Source organism: Silurus meridionalis, chromosome 14 (assembly GCF_014805685.1).
Source record: "Silurus meridionalis isolate SWU-2019-XX chromosome 14, ASM1480568v1, whole genome shotgun sequence".
NCBI classification, from domain to species: Eukaryota; Metazoa; Chordata; class Actinopteri; order Siluriformes; family Siluridae; genus Silurus; species Silurus meridionalis.
In genome coordinates, this window is record NC_060897.1 from 17,460,275 (window position 1) to 17,477,668 (window position 17,394).

Genomic DNA, 17,394 nt, shown 5'->3' on the forward strand with positions numbered 1-17,394 from the left:
AAGCAAAACATGAGCTTGTTAGTTAGTTAGTTTATTTGTTTGTTAATACACAGCAACTTGAGTGTGTGTTCCTTTTAAAGTCCTCCTGCTGGGAACTGGGAGAAGTCTGTAATTGGTTTCCGGGCAGGGGCTTCTAGGAACTGCAGTCTAAAAGGACACAGTCTGAGTGGACATGGCACACTCTGGTGGTGAGTGGAAGGAATGACATGGATTCCTAAAAGGATAGACCTTTTACACCACTTAAACGATTTTAGTGTGTAAAACATCTCAGTAGCTTGTCAAAAACAGGTTATGTTTTAAAGGGGGAAAAAATCCCTGTGTACCTGAAATAAAGAGCTTAACATAGAAATCATCCTGAATAATCCTCTTGTTCATATCTGTGAAAAGAGACTGGGCTGATTTGAATATTTTCAAAGACTGCTTGCCAATGTTTTTATAAATAAAGTAACCATTTTCCCAGCATGAATGCTATTAGGGAAGTACAGAGCACACATCCCAATTGACTGTTTATTGTTAATAAATGTCAGCATTTGGACAATGCAATGTGAGAGGATAACATGCTGGCTCTTGTTTAAAAACATGCCCTGGCGATTTTGGCTTACAGGCTGTTCATCAAATGTTACAAACCGATTCTGAAGCAGATGAAAACCTAGACAGGTAAAGCCAGTTCTGCGCTACAGGACTGTAGTAAGCACAGTGCCTGGCACATTTTCAGGGAGACTGCCAAATTTACCAGCTTGGAGGATTACACTTCATCAATGACCAGCTTCAGTGACCACATTTAGCAAGTACCTCAAAGACAGCCACCTCAATCTTATTTTAATCTTTACAGTATTTGATAGCAATGGTACTAAGAAAAAATATTTTGTGGTAGACTAAACCTTAAATGATTAATCCAAATAAAAAAATGTGCATCTGCTGAAAGCTGAAATCCATGTTAAATGCATAAGCATATTCTGTAATCTAACTGTATAGATGAGAAAACAAGTGCAATTTTATTTACTACATTTCTTCATGTGTGCTGTGGCAAAAACTAAAGTGCACATGCATATTTACAGCAACTACCCTATATGGCCAAACTATTGGGATACCCAATATTTCCAGCCTGTGTATCAAGTTGGAGGGACATAAGATATATTATATAAGATATACGATGTCTTAGTGTGTGCTAGCATAGAATTTATCCTTCAGTAAAACTAGGAATCCCAAACCTGTTAAAGCTTGACAGTGAATGGCCTGCGTTAAAGTTCCAACCTTACCTCTATTTAACAACTTTGGAATGAATTGGAATGAACACTGATTACATCAGTTAGACTACATCTTACCCTACATCAATATCTGACTTTACTAACACCGCCCTTCTGGTTGAACGAGCACAAATTGCCACAGTCACACTCCAAAATGTAGTGGAATATCTTACCAGAAGAGTGGAGGTTATTTTAATAGCAAATGGGAAAGAAGATAATATTCTGGTCGAGTGTCCACGGGAAAATTTTTTTTACCTCTGGATAGCCACACCCTAGATCAGGGGTCACCAACCTTTTTGAAACTGAGAGCTACTTCTTGGGTACCCATTAATGTGAAGGGCTACCAGTTTGATACACACTTCTGAAATACCAACTTTGCTCAATTTACCTTTAATTATATGTTATTTCCCCTTTATAAGGTCCTGATTCCAGTTCACTCACTGTCGAATCTATTAGTTGCCATGATAGATCTACCGGACTTCCTACCACTAGTATTCCCCTTCCATGCACCTGGCACCGCTTCGGAGGAAGCGTTCAATATAGATTTGCCTGGTCCCAGGTGCATTACAGATTCTAGCCGCTCTCCGGTTCGTCCTTTTCCTTAAGCCTCTGCCTTGTATATGCTCAGACTAAATAAAGACAAGGTGTTTAACCATACTCCAGTTTCCAACTCTTGGTCTATCCGTGACAGATTTAAAAAAGAAGAGCAACAAAAAAATTAGATGCAGCTCACTGGTAAGTGGCGCTATGGTGAGCTATTTTTAGAAAAGGCCCGCGGGTGACTAATGTGGTCCTTGCGGGTGACCCTGGTGCCCGCGGGCACCATGTTGGTGACCCCTGCCCTAGATGTTCAATGAACAGTGGATACTGTAAAATCTTTTATGCAAAGAAGCCTAGAATTAATCCTGGGTATAAATGACATGTACTGGGATAAATATTAAGACACCACACTTTTCCAAAGTATACTATTCTACATTGTACATAATTCAGACTGGGACAGTATATCTACATAAAGAACATCTGCATGGGATGGCAAAATAATCTTGTTTACCTTATTCATGTTTCCTGCATGCTGAGGGCTGATAGATTTGTGTACACTCATTTGTGTTGCCACTTGGGTCAGTGTCTCTGCCAGCACACTGCTAGCCATGCTGACCCCTTTAACCCCTGATGTGACACCTCCTACCACTGGTGCTCCCTGCATTGTCTGGCCCTGGTACTGCATGCCTGGTGCCACCCGGCCTCGCCCTGCTGGCCCTAAAATGCCATTCAGCATTTGTCCCTGCTGTGCCATCTTTTGGCCCATGAGCCCATGGCTTTGCCCACTGTTCAGCACAGTCTGGTTAAAGCCAGTGTTGATGCTCATGCCTGGGCTTCCACTGTTGCTGGGGACACTTGCTGTGCCAATGGTTTTCTGACTTGGTGAGGCCTGGCCCAGGGGGCTCTTGCAGAGTGTGCTTAACTGCCTGCCCATAACAGGCCCCCCAGTGACTGACTGCAGAAGCTGTGAAAGCTGCTGGTGCTTGGTGGCAGCATCAGGCATGATGGCACTCATTCTTCCTGCAACTCCTTCACCATGAGTGGTCATAGATGGCAAGACCGCATCACCATTGGGGATCAGCTCATCTGGGAGATCGTTTTCCAAGTCAAACAAGGAGCCCAAATCTAAAATGAGAAGAAAAAAAAAAAAGAGGGGGAGAGAGAGATTATACATGTACTAATACAGTGTGCTTATACAACGAATTAAACGAAAGGATAATTTTTGACAATTTACCATTTTTAAATGATTCTCAACCATTGTATAACTTCATACAATTCATTGTATACATGCATTATTTTTGCCTTCAAGGTGGCAAATCTATTACAGTCTGCACAAATGTTGAGAAATAAAGCTAATCTCAATAAATCGCTAATAATTATTTAACTTTATTTATTGAACTTTAGTTTTATATTTTCTAACCTAATAGTCAGGAAGAATCTACTAGTAATTATACAAATTATATAAGTGCCTTCATTAATGACAAACATTTTGTATTTACTTCATTACACTTATTTTTAATCTGGTGTCATTATCTTCCACCAATACAAAAATATTTTTCAATTTAGTTGCATTACATTGTACATATGTCATTTTGAAAAAATAACTTTAAACAGAGACAAGACCTGTGGTGTCATAGTATTTAAATGCTTTCATACTTTCATACAAACATGAAAACATTTTCAAAACATCCGTGAATCTGATGAGGTAATTATCAACCTTGAAGTGGTATTATGAACATTTTGGTATTTTGTCACCCACTATCACAACTGACATTAAAGACTAAGACGTTTAAGAATTGACATTTTGGGAATCACATGATGCCCTGAGAAAGGTGAAATGTGTGCTATGGAGCCACTTGCCATTAAGAGTAAATTTTATTATAACAGTTTTCCAGCGATTGTACAATAAGGTAGAATGAATGTACCTCAACTCATTTTTGTACACAACCATCTGATAGTACAACCAAACAAGTGTGAAGAATGACACAAGAGCACATTTAAAGACAAAGACAGCAATAGCCTGTCCGGCTCAAGTGATAATTACATACAGCTAAAATAGTCCTGTCCATGCTTGGATTGTATTTCACCACGGACCGTTAATACTGACGCATCACCCGATAAACTCTGGAGCACTTTAGACAAATAAACACACTGCAGAATGGAAAAAAATGGAGGAACGGGGAGAAAACAGCAAAGGGCGAGGAGAAGATTCATATGGAAGTCCATTTTCACCACTTAAAAAAAAAAAAAAAAGTGCCTACTTCCGATTTTTTTTTTTTTCGCAATTACGTCTTTTTTTGCTAATAGGGCAGCATCATCCTCTCTGTAGTGCCAGAAAACTTTGACATTGAAAATGAAAGAGGCTACAATCAATAGAATCACATGGTATCAAACTAAGCCTCCGACCACTGGAGAGAACTCTATCTAACAATCAGCTCGGGAGGAGCCTGAACAATATAGATGGTTACCGGTGGATGCACCAGAAATGTTGGATATTTACGAGAAATCAAATAAGAATTGTAAGGAAAAATTTCGGAATTGTGGCGAAAGTAGGCTTCCAAAAAAATTTCAAAGAAAACGACAAAGTTTCCAAAGTTTGCAATCATTTCAAACTAAAACATAAAGGAACACTGTACAGTGCGTTTCCTTTTTTTTTTTTTAAGAGTAATCTGAAATGTATTCTTATTTATGATTTTTTGTGTATTTGCATTTGATGTAATATGGCAATTAAATGCACTAAATGGTTTAGTTTTCACAGATATTCTTATATTAACTTTTTTAAAAAGGAAACAAATTACATACTTATCCAATTATTCGATTGATCGTTGGAATAATCGTTATAATACTTGATTACTAACAATCGATAGCAACATCCCTAATCAGAACATGAACATTTTTTAAGTGGCCCAGTATCTCTCTTTCACACTTATTATGACCACTTGAACATTAAAACTGACACTAAGCTAAATGGATCAAGCTGGAACTTTTGAGCAGAAGAAGAGTAAGGGGGAATATCCAAGACCAATCTTTGTGGAGCTGCACACCATTCAGAGATAAAAGACAAATTCTAGATGCTGCAAGATTTCTGACATTTCTATTAAGGGGAAGCAGCTGACTGCAGTATGATACATAATATGTAAACACAGGCTGTTTATTTATTTATTTATTATTTTCCAGGGAAGCGGTAGGAAGTGTCCTGTGGGTTTACTATCGAGCTTTTACATTCTTAGGATGTTAATTATTTTGTTTTTTTTCCTGGATCTTCTTACTTTTAATTTCCAAATGAAATCCTACTTCACTTTTGGTTGTATTGATTGAAAAGTTGTAATTATGCTTTAATTTAATAAAAGAAAATAAATAAATAAAATACATACCACCTGGCCAAAAAGAACTTGTTGCATCTTTGCAATGTGACAACATATATTTGCATTCAGAGGTACAGTAATGCCAATATTCTAAACTGTAGATTAAGTCATCTCCAGTTCCAAAAACTGCCAATGGATGATAAATTGTGAAATCATTGGGGCAAAGAAGTATAAAGTATTTAGTCAGCAACCAATTGTACAAGTTCTCCCACTTAAAAGATGAGAGAGGCCTGTAATTTTTATCATAGGTACACTTCAACTATGAGAGATAAAATGAGGAAAAAAATCCCGAAAATCATATTGTCTGATTTTTAAAGAATTTATTTGCAAATTATAGTGGAAAAAAAAAGTATTTGGTCACCTACAAAAAAAGTTAGATTTCTGGCTCTCACAGACCTGTAACTTCTTTAAGAGGCTCCTCTGTCCTCCACTTGTTACCTGTATTAATGGCACCTGTTTGAACTCGTTATCAATATAAGAGACACCGGTCCACAACCTCAAACAGTCAGACTCCAAACTCCACTATGGCCAAGACCAAAGAGCTGTCAAAGCACACCAGAAACAAAATTGTAGACCTGCACCAGGCTGGGAAGACTGAATCTGCAATAGATAAGCAGGTTGGTGTGAAGAAATCAACTGTGGGAGCAATTATTAGAAAATGGAAGACATACAAGACCACTGATAATCTCCCTCTATCTGGGGGCTCCATGCAAGATCTCACCCCGTGGGGTCAAAATGATCACAAGAACAGTGAGCAAAAATCCCAGAACCACACGGGGGGGACCTAGTGAATGACCTGCAAAGAGCTGGCACAAAAGTAACAAAGGCTACCATCAGTAACACACTACGCCGCCAGGGACTCAAATCCTGCAGTGCCAGACATGTTCCCCTGCTTAAGCCAGTACATGTACAGGGCTGTCTGAAGTTTGCTAGAGGATCTGGATGATCCAGAAGAGGATTGGAAGAATTTCATATGGTCAGATGAAGCCAAAATATAACTTTTTGGTACAAACTCAACTTCTTGTGTTTGGAGGAGAAAGAATGCTGAGTTGCATATAAAGACCACCATACCTACTATGAAGCATGGGGGTGGAAACATCATGTTTTGGGGCTGTTTTTCTGCAAAGGGACCATGATGACTGATCCATGTAAAGGAAAGAATGAATGGGGCCATGTATCATGAGATTTTGAGTGAAAATCTCTTTCCATCAGCAAGGGCATTTAAGATAAAACGTGGCTGGGTCTTTCAACATGACAATGATCCCAAACACACTACCCAGGCAAGGAAGGAGTGGCTTCGTAAGAAGCATTGCAAGGTCCTGGAGTGGCCTAGCCAGTCTCCAGATCTCAACCCCATAGAAAATCTTTGGAGGGAGTTGAAAATCCGTGTTGGCCAGCGACAGCCCCAAAACATCACTGCTCTGAAGGAGATTTTCATGAAGGAATGGGCCAAACTACCAGCAATAGTGTGTAAAAACCTTGTGGAGACTTACAGAAAACGTTTGATCTCTGTCATTGCAACAAAGGGTATATATAAATCTCCAATCAAAAAAATGTTCTGACCACAAAGTCTACAAAGTTGACATTTCACATACATCTACACATAAATAATACACCCACAGTACATGGATACGTAAAGGATAATTCACAGCTAGGTGTGCAAAACACAATTTTAATGCAGTTTGCAAAGGCAGCCACCTGCTGCTAGACATCAGTCGGTTTGTCAACTTCCATGTTTTACATTAAAATTAGGGATGCACTGAATATTCGGCCACCGAAAACTTTCGGCCGAAAATGGCTCAAAGGTGCATTTTCGGGTTTCGGCCTAAAGACTTTGATCACCAAAAGAACACGTCCGAAACAGTTGGTTGTGATGACGCAAACAGAAACCGCGGCCTGCACGTGCATGTCTAAAACAACATGTCTGCGGTGTGGACGTGTTTCAGTATATCTGAGAAAGATCCACGGATAGCGATTTGCAAAACATGTAATGACGAAATTTCGTCTGCAAAAACTTTCTCCACGTCGGGTTTAATTTATCACCTGAAATCCAAACATCTGATCACTATGCTGAATATGAGAGAAACGCAGCACAGAAAAGCAAAACCCCTCCGAGCATGCGCACTCCGTCTGTGATGGACGTTTTTAAAAAGGCAGGAAGTTTCCCAGTGATAGTGTTGTATTGTATCTTTAAGCAGTTGCACTTGTTCTAAATACACTTTGTTTTTATAAAAGAACATATTTAATTGTACAACCTTTCAGCAGGCCAGAGGGCCTGTACATTATTATTTAATGTACATGAGTGCATTAAAGTTAAACATTTAAGACTAAATTTTAATTTATTTTATCCTGTGCATTGTTGCAATGTGCTATAAATAAATATTTTCATAATTTGTAATTGATTAATTCTTTGAGACTTTAATATTAATTTATGCAATTGAAATGGCTTGATTTTAGTAAGGTTAGTACACAGTCAAAGACATAAATGCAATGGTAATAATAATTGCCATAATTTCTTTCGGTGTTTCGTTTTTTTCGGTTTTCGGCCTTGCTTTCCATCTTTTTCGGTTTCGGCCAAGATTTTTTATTTCAGTGCATCCCTAATTAAAATAGTGTGATGACAAGTTAAGGCTATGATAAAATAAATGATAAAATAATTGAGTATTCAGATAGAAACATTATACAACTGGTAACATAAAAACAGAGGGGCTTGTAGACTAATTAGACGTGTACCAGAATTACAGGAAAAGACAAGTATAAAGAAAATAAGGGGCTCTTTTTTCTATTGCAAAAATACCACTTTATCAATCAAACACGGTGGAGGCAGTGTTATGGAAAGGGCATGTAGGGCTGGTAATGCAACTGGGACTGTTGACTTGGGGTTGTAAGATTTTTGCTTGATCCTAACCAAAAGGTCGGCCCCCCCCGAGAACACAGCATGGATGCCCGAGAGGGGTGTGGGCCAGGATGTGGGCCCTAACACGTTTTCCTCCAGGACTCACGGCAGGGGACTAACGACCCCGCAACCCCCCTTTCGAGAACCAGAACATTTCCTGGAATACAGTAGGCTCCCCGGAGAGTCTTGAGTCTTGACCACCACATCTCCATACAAATGGTGGATCTGCAGACAAGTGTCTGACCCCTCTTCCCCTCCTTTTCCTGTTACATCCTCAACACAGAACATTCTACAGCACACCAGATGATTATGTGTAAGAAAGGTCATATCACATGTAAATAACGACAGAAAATGTTCATGTTTCATTTCTTTACAAAGGTTTATCGCGACTGATACACAGGTCCCATTCCCACAGCAATAGAACAAATAAGAAAAAAAAAGGTTTTAATAAAGTTAAAGAAAACATAACTCTATACAAGGGGCGTGCCCCACTACAGATGTATACAGGCGAGGTGCCTCCCACAGGTCTGTAAGAACCAATCAATGCAAACTTCCATGGCTAAATAATGTTTACATAATGCTTACTCTATCTGGGTATTTAAGGAGAACTGACCAACAATTCAGGGAATCTGTAAACAGATATCCCGCACGATTACTGTGTGTAGTCTCGTACCAGGTATGAAAGGTTTTATATTTCCTGTTTAAATGTAAATACTATTGGTTTGTATTTATGTTATATTTTAATTGAACTATAAATTGGCTTTGAATTGTGATTTTCTTACCTGGTTAATAAATTGTTATGTTTGATTTTATTCTGTGTTGCTCGGTAAATGTTGACACTGCAAGTAATAACGTTGCATCCGCAGTTACCGTAAGGACTGGAAATCAGGCTAGGATCGGCCTAAATCCCAGTTAGATAGTAAATATCAACTGAGGATTTTAGAGATACGACTAGCACTTGGCGTTAGTTTAAGTGTACTTAGAAGCGTGGAGGCTAACAATATGTATTTCCGTTTAGAGTAACATTTCTAATCACTCTAAATAGGGTCAGCCTCAACCTCTGATTATTTCAATATTATTCTATTCATTATCTGTGGTTAGAAATAATTATTGTAATAATTAAGTGTCACCTCTAAGGGGACTAAATAAAGTATGTTTAAAGTTGAGCACGCAGAGAGCGGCCGCAAGCATATAGTCCAACCTCTGGCAGCGACCAATACTGATTCGCTTATGACCGTTGACCAGTATGTTAATTATAGGGCCCATACTAGGATCTTGTGCGACTGTGTGAACCGAATGAACGAGTGTAATGCCAGAGCTTAATCAGAATAACTAGACAAACATCCATCAAAATTATACTATTAGTAAAATAACAACCTATGCAAATATTTATTGTTTTATCTAAATGGAGTCAGATAAAAGGTCAATAACAAAAATGAAGTAATACATTAATCCAAATCGTATTATCTAATGTGAAAGGAAAGATTAGAACGCGCGAGAATCCTTCGCCACGCCTCTGGAAACCGTCGTTGGACCAGTGGGTGGTTCCCCGCCTTACAGGAGAGATGGCAGTAGAGTTTTTAACCAGATTGTTAAACAAAATTTTGGAAGGTGAGAGGATGCCTGAGGAATGGAGAAGGAGTGTGCTGGTACCGATCTTCAAGAATAAGGGAGATGTGCCGACCTGCAGTAACTACAGGGGAATTAAGTTGATCAGTCACATCATAAAGTTATGGGAAAGAGTAGTGGAAGCCAGGCTGAGAGAAGAGGTGACCATCTGTGAGCAACAATATGGTTTTATGCCGAGGAAGAGCACCACAGACGCATTATTTGCTTTGAGAATGTTGATGGAGAAGTATAGAGAAGGTCAGAAGGAGTTGCATTGTGTGTTTGTGGATTTGGAGAAAGCGTACGACAGAGTGCCAAGAGAGAAGTTGTGGTATTGTATGAGGAAGTCAGGTGTGTCAGAGAAGTACAGTGAGGAAAATAAGTATTTGAACACCCTGCTATTTTGCAAGTTCTCCCACTTAGAAATCATGGAGGGGTCTGAAATTGTCATCGTAGGTGCATGTCCACTGTGAGAGACATAATCTAAAAAAGAAAATCCAGAAATCACAATTTATGATTTTTAAACTATTTATTTGTATGATACAGCTGCAAATAAGTATTTGAACACCTGTCTATCAGCTAGAATTCTGACCTTCAAAGACCTGTTAGGGCTACGGGGAAATTGCCAAGCAGCTTGGCGAAAAAAGGTCCACTGTTGGAGCAATCATTAGAAAATGGAAGAAGCTAAACATGACTGTCAATCTCCCTCGGACTGGGGATCCATGCAAGATCTCACCTCGTGGGGTCTCAATGATCCTAAGGAAGGTGAGAAATCAGCCCAGAACTACACGGGAGGAGCTGGTCAATGACCTGAAAAGAGCTGGGACCACCGTTTCCAAGGTTACTGTTGGTAATACACTAAGACGTCATGGTTTGAAATCATGCATGGCACGGAAGGTTCCCCTGCTTAAACCAGCACATGTCCAGGCACGTCTTAAGTTTGCCAATGACCATTTGGATGATCCAGAAGAGTCATGGGAGAAAGTCATGTGGTCAGATAAGACCAAAATAGAACTTTTGGGTCATAATTCCACTAAACGTGTTTGGTGGAAGAAGAATGATGAGTACCATCCCAAGAACACCATCTCTACTGTGAAGCATGGGGGCGGTAGCATCATGCTTTGGGGGTGTTTTTCTGCAAATGGGACAGGGAGACTGCACTGTATTAAGGAGAGGATGACCGGGGCCATGTATTGCGAGATTTTGGGGAACAACCTCCTTCCCTCATTTAGAGCATTGAAGATGGGTCGAGGCTGGGTCTTCCAACATGACAATGACCCGAAGCACACAGCCAGGATAACTAAGGAGTGGCTCTGTAAGAAGCATATCAAGGTTCTGGCATGGCCTAAACCCAATAGAGAATCTTTGGAGGGAGCTCAAACTCTGTGTTTCTCAGCAACAGGCCAGAAACCTGACTGATCTAGAGAAGATCTGTGTGGAGGAGTGGGCCAAAATCCCTCCTGCAGTGTGTGCAAACCTGGTGAAAAACTACAGGAAACGTTTGACCTCTGTAATTGCAAACAAAGGCTACTGTACCAAATATTAACATTGACTTTCTCAGGTGTTCAAATACTTATTTGCAGCTGTATCATACAAATAAATTGTTTAAAAATCATACATTGTGATTTCTGGATATTTTTTTTATTTTAGATTATGTCTCTCACAGTGGACATGCACCTACGGTGACAATTTCAGACCCCTCCATGATTTCTAAGTGGGACTCCTTGCAAAATAGCAGGGTGTTCAAATACTTATTTTCCTCACTGTATGTGAGGGTGGTGCAGGACATGTATGAGGACAGTGTGACAGCAGTGAAGTGTGCAGTGGGTACGACAGACTGGTTCAAGGTGGAGGTTGGACTGCATCAAGGATCGGCTCTGAGCCCTTTCCTGTTTGCATTGGTGATGGACAGGTTGGTGGACGAGGTCAGACAGAAGTCTCAGTGGACTATGATGTTTGCGGATGATATTGTGATTTGTGGTGAGAGTAGGGAGCAGGTTGAGAAGAGCCTGGAGAGGTGGAGGTATGCACTGGAAAGAAGGGGAATGAAAGTCAGTAGGAGTAAGACGGAGTATGTGTGTGAATGAGAGGGAGGGCAGTGGAGTGGTGCAGTTGCAGAGAGGAGAGGTGGAGAAGGTGGAGGAGTTCAGGTACCTGGGGTCAACAGTGCAAAGTAACGGAGAGTGTGTTAGAGAAGTGAAGAAAAGAGTGCAGGCAGGGTGGAGTGGGTGGAGAAGAGTGATAACAGGAGTGATTTGTGATAGAAGAGTATCTACAAGAGTAAAAGGGGAAGTTTATAGGACTGTGGTGAGACCTGCTATGTTGTATGGTTTGGAGACAGTGGTATTGAGTAAAAGACAGGAGGTGGAGCTGGAGGTAGCAGAGCTGAAGATGTTGAGATTTTCATTGCGAGCGACGGGGAAGGACAAGATTAGAAATTATCTTATTAGGGGGACCACGCTCTCTCACACTAATAAGCATTTAATAAAAGTCAGTTAAACAAATGTAGCCTAATTGCACTATACAGTGGAATCCCATTGTACGAGCAACCTATAGTACGAGCAAACGAAGATACAAGCAACCTCGCTCGCAAAATTTTACCCTGTTTCACGAGCAAATTTCGAAGGCACAAGCAAACTCACGCTGCCGGTTCCCCGTTTTCGGCGGAGGGTCGCATCAGTCGCTTAGTTGATGACGTATCACCCGGTCGCTCTCGATGTTCAGTGCAGCAAAAATGTAACTGTGGCAGCGGGGGCGTGGCCGAGCTGCGGTTTGTGAATAGAGGGCGGGTCCGGGTGCAGATAAGCAGGGTATTGCCTCACCTGAAGTTAATGTGACCTAATGATTGTTTTTTCTTTTCCAGTGATTGGAGTGTACATTTAAGGAGGAGATGCGTGTATGCGTGTGTGCGTGTGTGAGACGTGCTGTGTGGGGCACTAAGCAGACCGACACAAAAAAAAAAAAAAACGAAAGTGGATGTGAAGCCTTTGCACCTGACCTGTTGTGGCGTTCCTTATTCCCGTAATTATACATGCTCCCACAGTAACTTTTTTTAGTTTTATATTTTTATTTCACTAGAAATCTTGAAAAATGTCTCCCAAGAAAATCAGTGATGGTGCTGTGAAAACGAAAGTAAATAGATTTACATAGAAACCGAGGAGGTTACGAGTGTTTTGTGCATCTCACACTCGCAATCAACCACTATCACATGAGTAAGTGTTAAATTATGTTTATATTACAGTAATTTGCTGTGTATTTGTTTTTAAAAATAGGCTACAAATACTTTTTAAGTGAAGAAATAAGCGATCGGATGAGATCTCAGAACGGATTAAATTACTTTTACATTCATTCCTATGGGGAAAATCAGTTCGAACATAGGAGCAAATGGACACACGAGCAATTTTCAAGAACAAATTATGCTCGTACAACGGGCTTCCACTGTATCTATGATTTATAGCAGCTAGCATTCAAGTTGGAGACCTGTATATGAAATATATTTTTTATTCATTATTTTTATTAGGGCTGCAACAACTAATCTGTAAAATAGATAATAAATTTCGTTGTCAACAAATGCTGTTATCAATTAATTGGGCTGCTCAAGTTTAGGGCTGCAACCAACGATTATTTTGTTCATTACTGAAAACAAAAGCATCTAGAATAGATAATTCTAATTTGTAAGATAATTAAATCAAATATACATAAATCAAATATACACACATTGAAAACAAGCATTTGAATGTAGTAAAGCCGCAGTAAATCACATTTTTAAACAGAGAAGTTAACTGTTGTAGTAGACAAATGCTATAAAAAGAGAATAAAACTGAGAAACACAGCAAGCTAACAGGCTTAATTTAAAAAAAATAATAATAAAAATAAACGACAACAAATCAAACCGCAACAGTGACTAACAATGTAATTGTTTACTGCTGCTGTTATTTGCTGCTTTTAGATTTAGTGTTTGTTCAAACCGTTTCAATTGAATTCATCACTATGTCGCGAGTCACAACGGAACAGATCCGGTGCGACTGTCCCGAAGTTAGCAAACAGTTTGCACAATAGTGCTTTATTAAACTATACCATTTTCACATGATAAGGATTAAACAGTTTTTGCTTACGATGCTGAAGTTTTGCTTTCATCCATGACACCAATGTGTTTTCTTTTGTGCATGCGGCATGTGGTACTTCCATGCCACACAAGCTCAGCTTTGCATAACTCCCAGGTACGGTTTTCTTTGTTGCGTTTAATATAAAATGCTCCCATGCCTTGACTTTCGACGCACACTTTTTCCTGCTGCTGGTTAAGCCTGTAAATTTGATTTGATTTGATTTGTACTGTCTGCCATTTTAGAAAGCAGCTATGTCATCTTGCCATCACGCTAACCCGCAACTTGAGCAGCCCAACTAATTGATAAAGGCATTCATTGACAATGAAATTCATTACCGATTTTATCAAATCGTTGTTGCAGCCCTACTCAGGTTAACACACTGGTGTCTCAGATAAAGGCAAAACATTAGCACGGTAAACAAAAACTGTATTATGTGAAAATGGTAGAGCTTAATTAAGTGCTGATGTGTAAACAGTTTTAGGGCTGTAAAGATTCCTCAAGTAATTCCATCTGAAAAATTTGTTTAATCAATTTAACTACACATGGAGCACTGTGATACCCACAGGCCATTATTACTGCATTATTACTATAACCTGCTAAATTCTGGAGCGCTCTGGACAGGTAAAGCAGGAGATGCTGCAAAATGAAAAATAGAGCAACTGGAAGATATATAGATTCATATGAAAGCCTATTTCTGCCACATTAAATGAAATGTTTGTGTTTATTTTAAAAATCTGTTTTTTCTCACAATTTTGACCAAGAAAAAAACTTGGAATTAGGCAAACTTTTCTTGGTGTGGCAGAAACGGGCTTCCATAGGATTCAGGCCAAAGACAGTTTAGGATCATTTCAAACTAACAGAAAGAAAACACTGCGTTTATGGTTGTTTTTTTTTTTTTTTTGTTTTTTTTTTATAATCTGAAATTTATTTTTATTTATTTATGAATATATTTGTATTTACATTTTAATGTAATGTGGCAATTAAGTGCACTAAATGGGTTTAGTTTTCACAGATATTCTTGTATGCAATTTCAGCAATAAAAATGTAAAAAAAAATTTAAGAAACAAATTACTTGTTTATTTTAAGAGACCTCTCTTGTATATTTAGTATTGCTCTTTAATATAGAAAAAGCACTTCTTATCTGATTATTGATTAATTGTTGGAATAATCGGTAGAATACTACCAGAATACAACAGGTTGTGCAATCGCCTCGCTCACAAAATTCTGATGGAATCGAAACGGTGCGAGCAAACACCAAAACAACTTTGAACAATTGCAAACAAATTTGCAATTCGAAAAAACTGTGAACAAACACCAAAACCAGCAAATAACAGCAGCAGTAAACTGCATTGTAGCCATTGTTGTGGTTTTCAGCAAACAATTATGCATTTTTAGCTGGCTGCGTTTTTCCGTTCCATTCTCTTTTTATAGCATTTGTCTACTACAACAGATAAGTTACTGTTGTAGTAAACAAATGCTATAAAAAGAGAATGGAACGGAAAAACGTAGCCAGCTAAAAATGCATAGTTGTATATATTATATATATATAATAATATATATATTATATATTATAATTTACTTTATAATAACTTTATAATTACTTATAATTACATTATATAATGACATAAAACTTAATTATTCTAGATGCATTTATATCTTCAAAACTAAACAAAATGTCTTATTTACAACACAAATTGTCAAAATGTATTATATTTTATATTATTATTTTAAGCAATTATCATATATATATATATATATATATATATATATATATATATATATATATATATATATATATATACACAAGATTAATCGAAAAATAATCATCTGATTGATCGATTATAAAAAAAGGGTTGCAGCCCTAATGGTGACCGATTGAATAAATCACATTGGGAAAAGCTGTGCTGCTTAAAATATGAATTAAACAGCAGAAGAACAACCGAAGATACCTTTATATTTTATTCTAAATTAGATTGGATTATTAAAAAGACAAACTGTCATTATAAAAAAATGTATTTGACCAATTTCACAAACCACAATTTCATTTAATGCCACTAATCATGTGTTGCGTAACGTGAACCAACACAGTTCTACACCAAAAACAGATGATATGAAGGGGTTCCGGAATTATTCTTTACTGTTTACACTTCTTTGGCTGCACGCGCGACTCTCTGACTGGGTTCAATTTATAAAAGCCAAGCATTTAAACCGTGTAATATACCGCCAGTTCAACTTGCTGTGGTGACTGCTAATCATCTTTAGAAAATTAGCATGTATATCAAAACCCGTACAGATAAAAAAAAAATGTTATACACAACAGCAAAGGAGCAAATAAACAGTTGTAAACAATCATTAAAAAAACTGAAAGCAAGGAGGCAGCATCTGTTCCGACCGGAAGCGTGTCGAATCTGACTTTTCTGCTCAGCTCGCGCTGAAGCTACATTATTAGCAGTTAATGAGAAACATTAACATTGGCTCGTAACTAGCAGACTATGTTTTTAATGTAACTGAGTTGAGATTTTTCCCCCCATCTGAAAGCTGTACATGTTAAAATCCTGATGCTTGCTGAATGAGTTTCTTTACCTGGGCCGTCGGATGCAGACAGAGCAGGTGAACTGAGCTTTGGACGTTTAGCACTGGAAGGTCCCATATCCATGATGTTATCAGCCATTATGACTAGGAGTTTTGTTGTAGTGTGGCTTGGAGATAAGGATGGGGTATGTATTTATGTTTTGAGTTTGCAGATTAAATCATAGTTTTCTGGCAAAAAATAAAAGTTAGTAGCATTAGCGAGCAATATGGATAAGATGAAAATGTCTCCAGACAAGAAACAGCGCCCCGCTTCGCCACTTCCATATTCACCATCAAGTACCTTCATAATTATTCTTATTTAGCCACCGAAATGTTTCGGTCGTTATTTTTTTAGGGCGATGAACAGAATCAAGTCTTTAATCAACGCCTTACGTCATCGTTTTTTTTTTTTTTTTTTTAATGATAATTTCCGAGTAAAAATAAATAGCCTCGATACCTATTTCCAACTATAGCCAAATGAACATTCAGCGAAAATGATCGTCTACATGTGCAGTTTTTACAAATCCAGCGCAGTACATACTGGACATGACAAAATGAGCGAGATAGTAAGAAGCAACGCTTGGTAAAGGGGGAAATCAAATATACGGGGCTTTCCAAGAGACCAAATCGGCCACATTTTAAGCCCATCCATCAGAACGACCCCCGAAATTCACCAGCTCTTTTCTATCTTTCACCACGAAGCTATACAGACCCTGTCGGAATCCCTATCGTCCATATAACTATTATTATGTTCGCCCAAATCCCAACTCTTGTCCACGACAAGATGGCGGTTGTTGAATCCTTCTACACAAAAAGTTTTTTTCTTTTCCAGGCAGACTGTGGAGGAGGGGGAGGGGGAGGAGACGCGCGGCCACGCCTTTACTCCTGCGTCACACCACACAAATCGGGGGGGGCGGGGGATTCCAAGGGGAGACGCCACAAAACTTTAGGAGAACCACTATGGAACCGTGCACATTTTAACGTAGGTTCACGCACAGAGCTATATGCGCAGATAATTATATACAGGGTCATACACAGACATTTTAAGGCAGTTGCGATAA

At 38.7% G+C, this 17,394-nt stretch overlaps 1 protein-coding gene across 4 annotated transcripts in view; it reads right to left on the reverse strand.

Annotated features, from left to right (window-relative positions):
- Positions 1-17,167, reverse strand: part of crebbpb (CREB binding protein b) — a 111,555-nt gene extending 94,388 nt beyond the window's left edge. For 3 of the 4 annotated variants that reach the window (XM_046865897.1, XM_046865896.1, XM_046865895.1), the window contains exons 1-2: positions 16,346-17,167; positions 2,299-2,912 (exon numbers count right to left, since the gene is read on the reverse strand). In XM_046865897.1, coding sequence (XP_046721853.1) covers positions 2,299-2,912; positions 16,346-16,433 — 702 coding nt within the window. In that variant the 5' untranslated portion in view covers positions 16,434-17,167. The remainder of the gene's footprint in view (positions 1-2,298; positions 2,913-16,345) is intronic. The other variant, XM_046865894.1, reaches the window with a different exon arrangement.
- Positions 17,168-17,394: the final 227 nt, after the last annotated feature.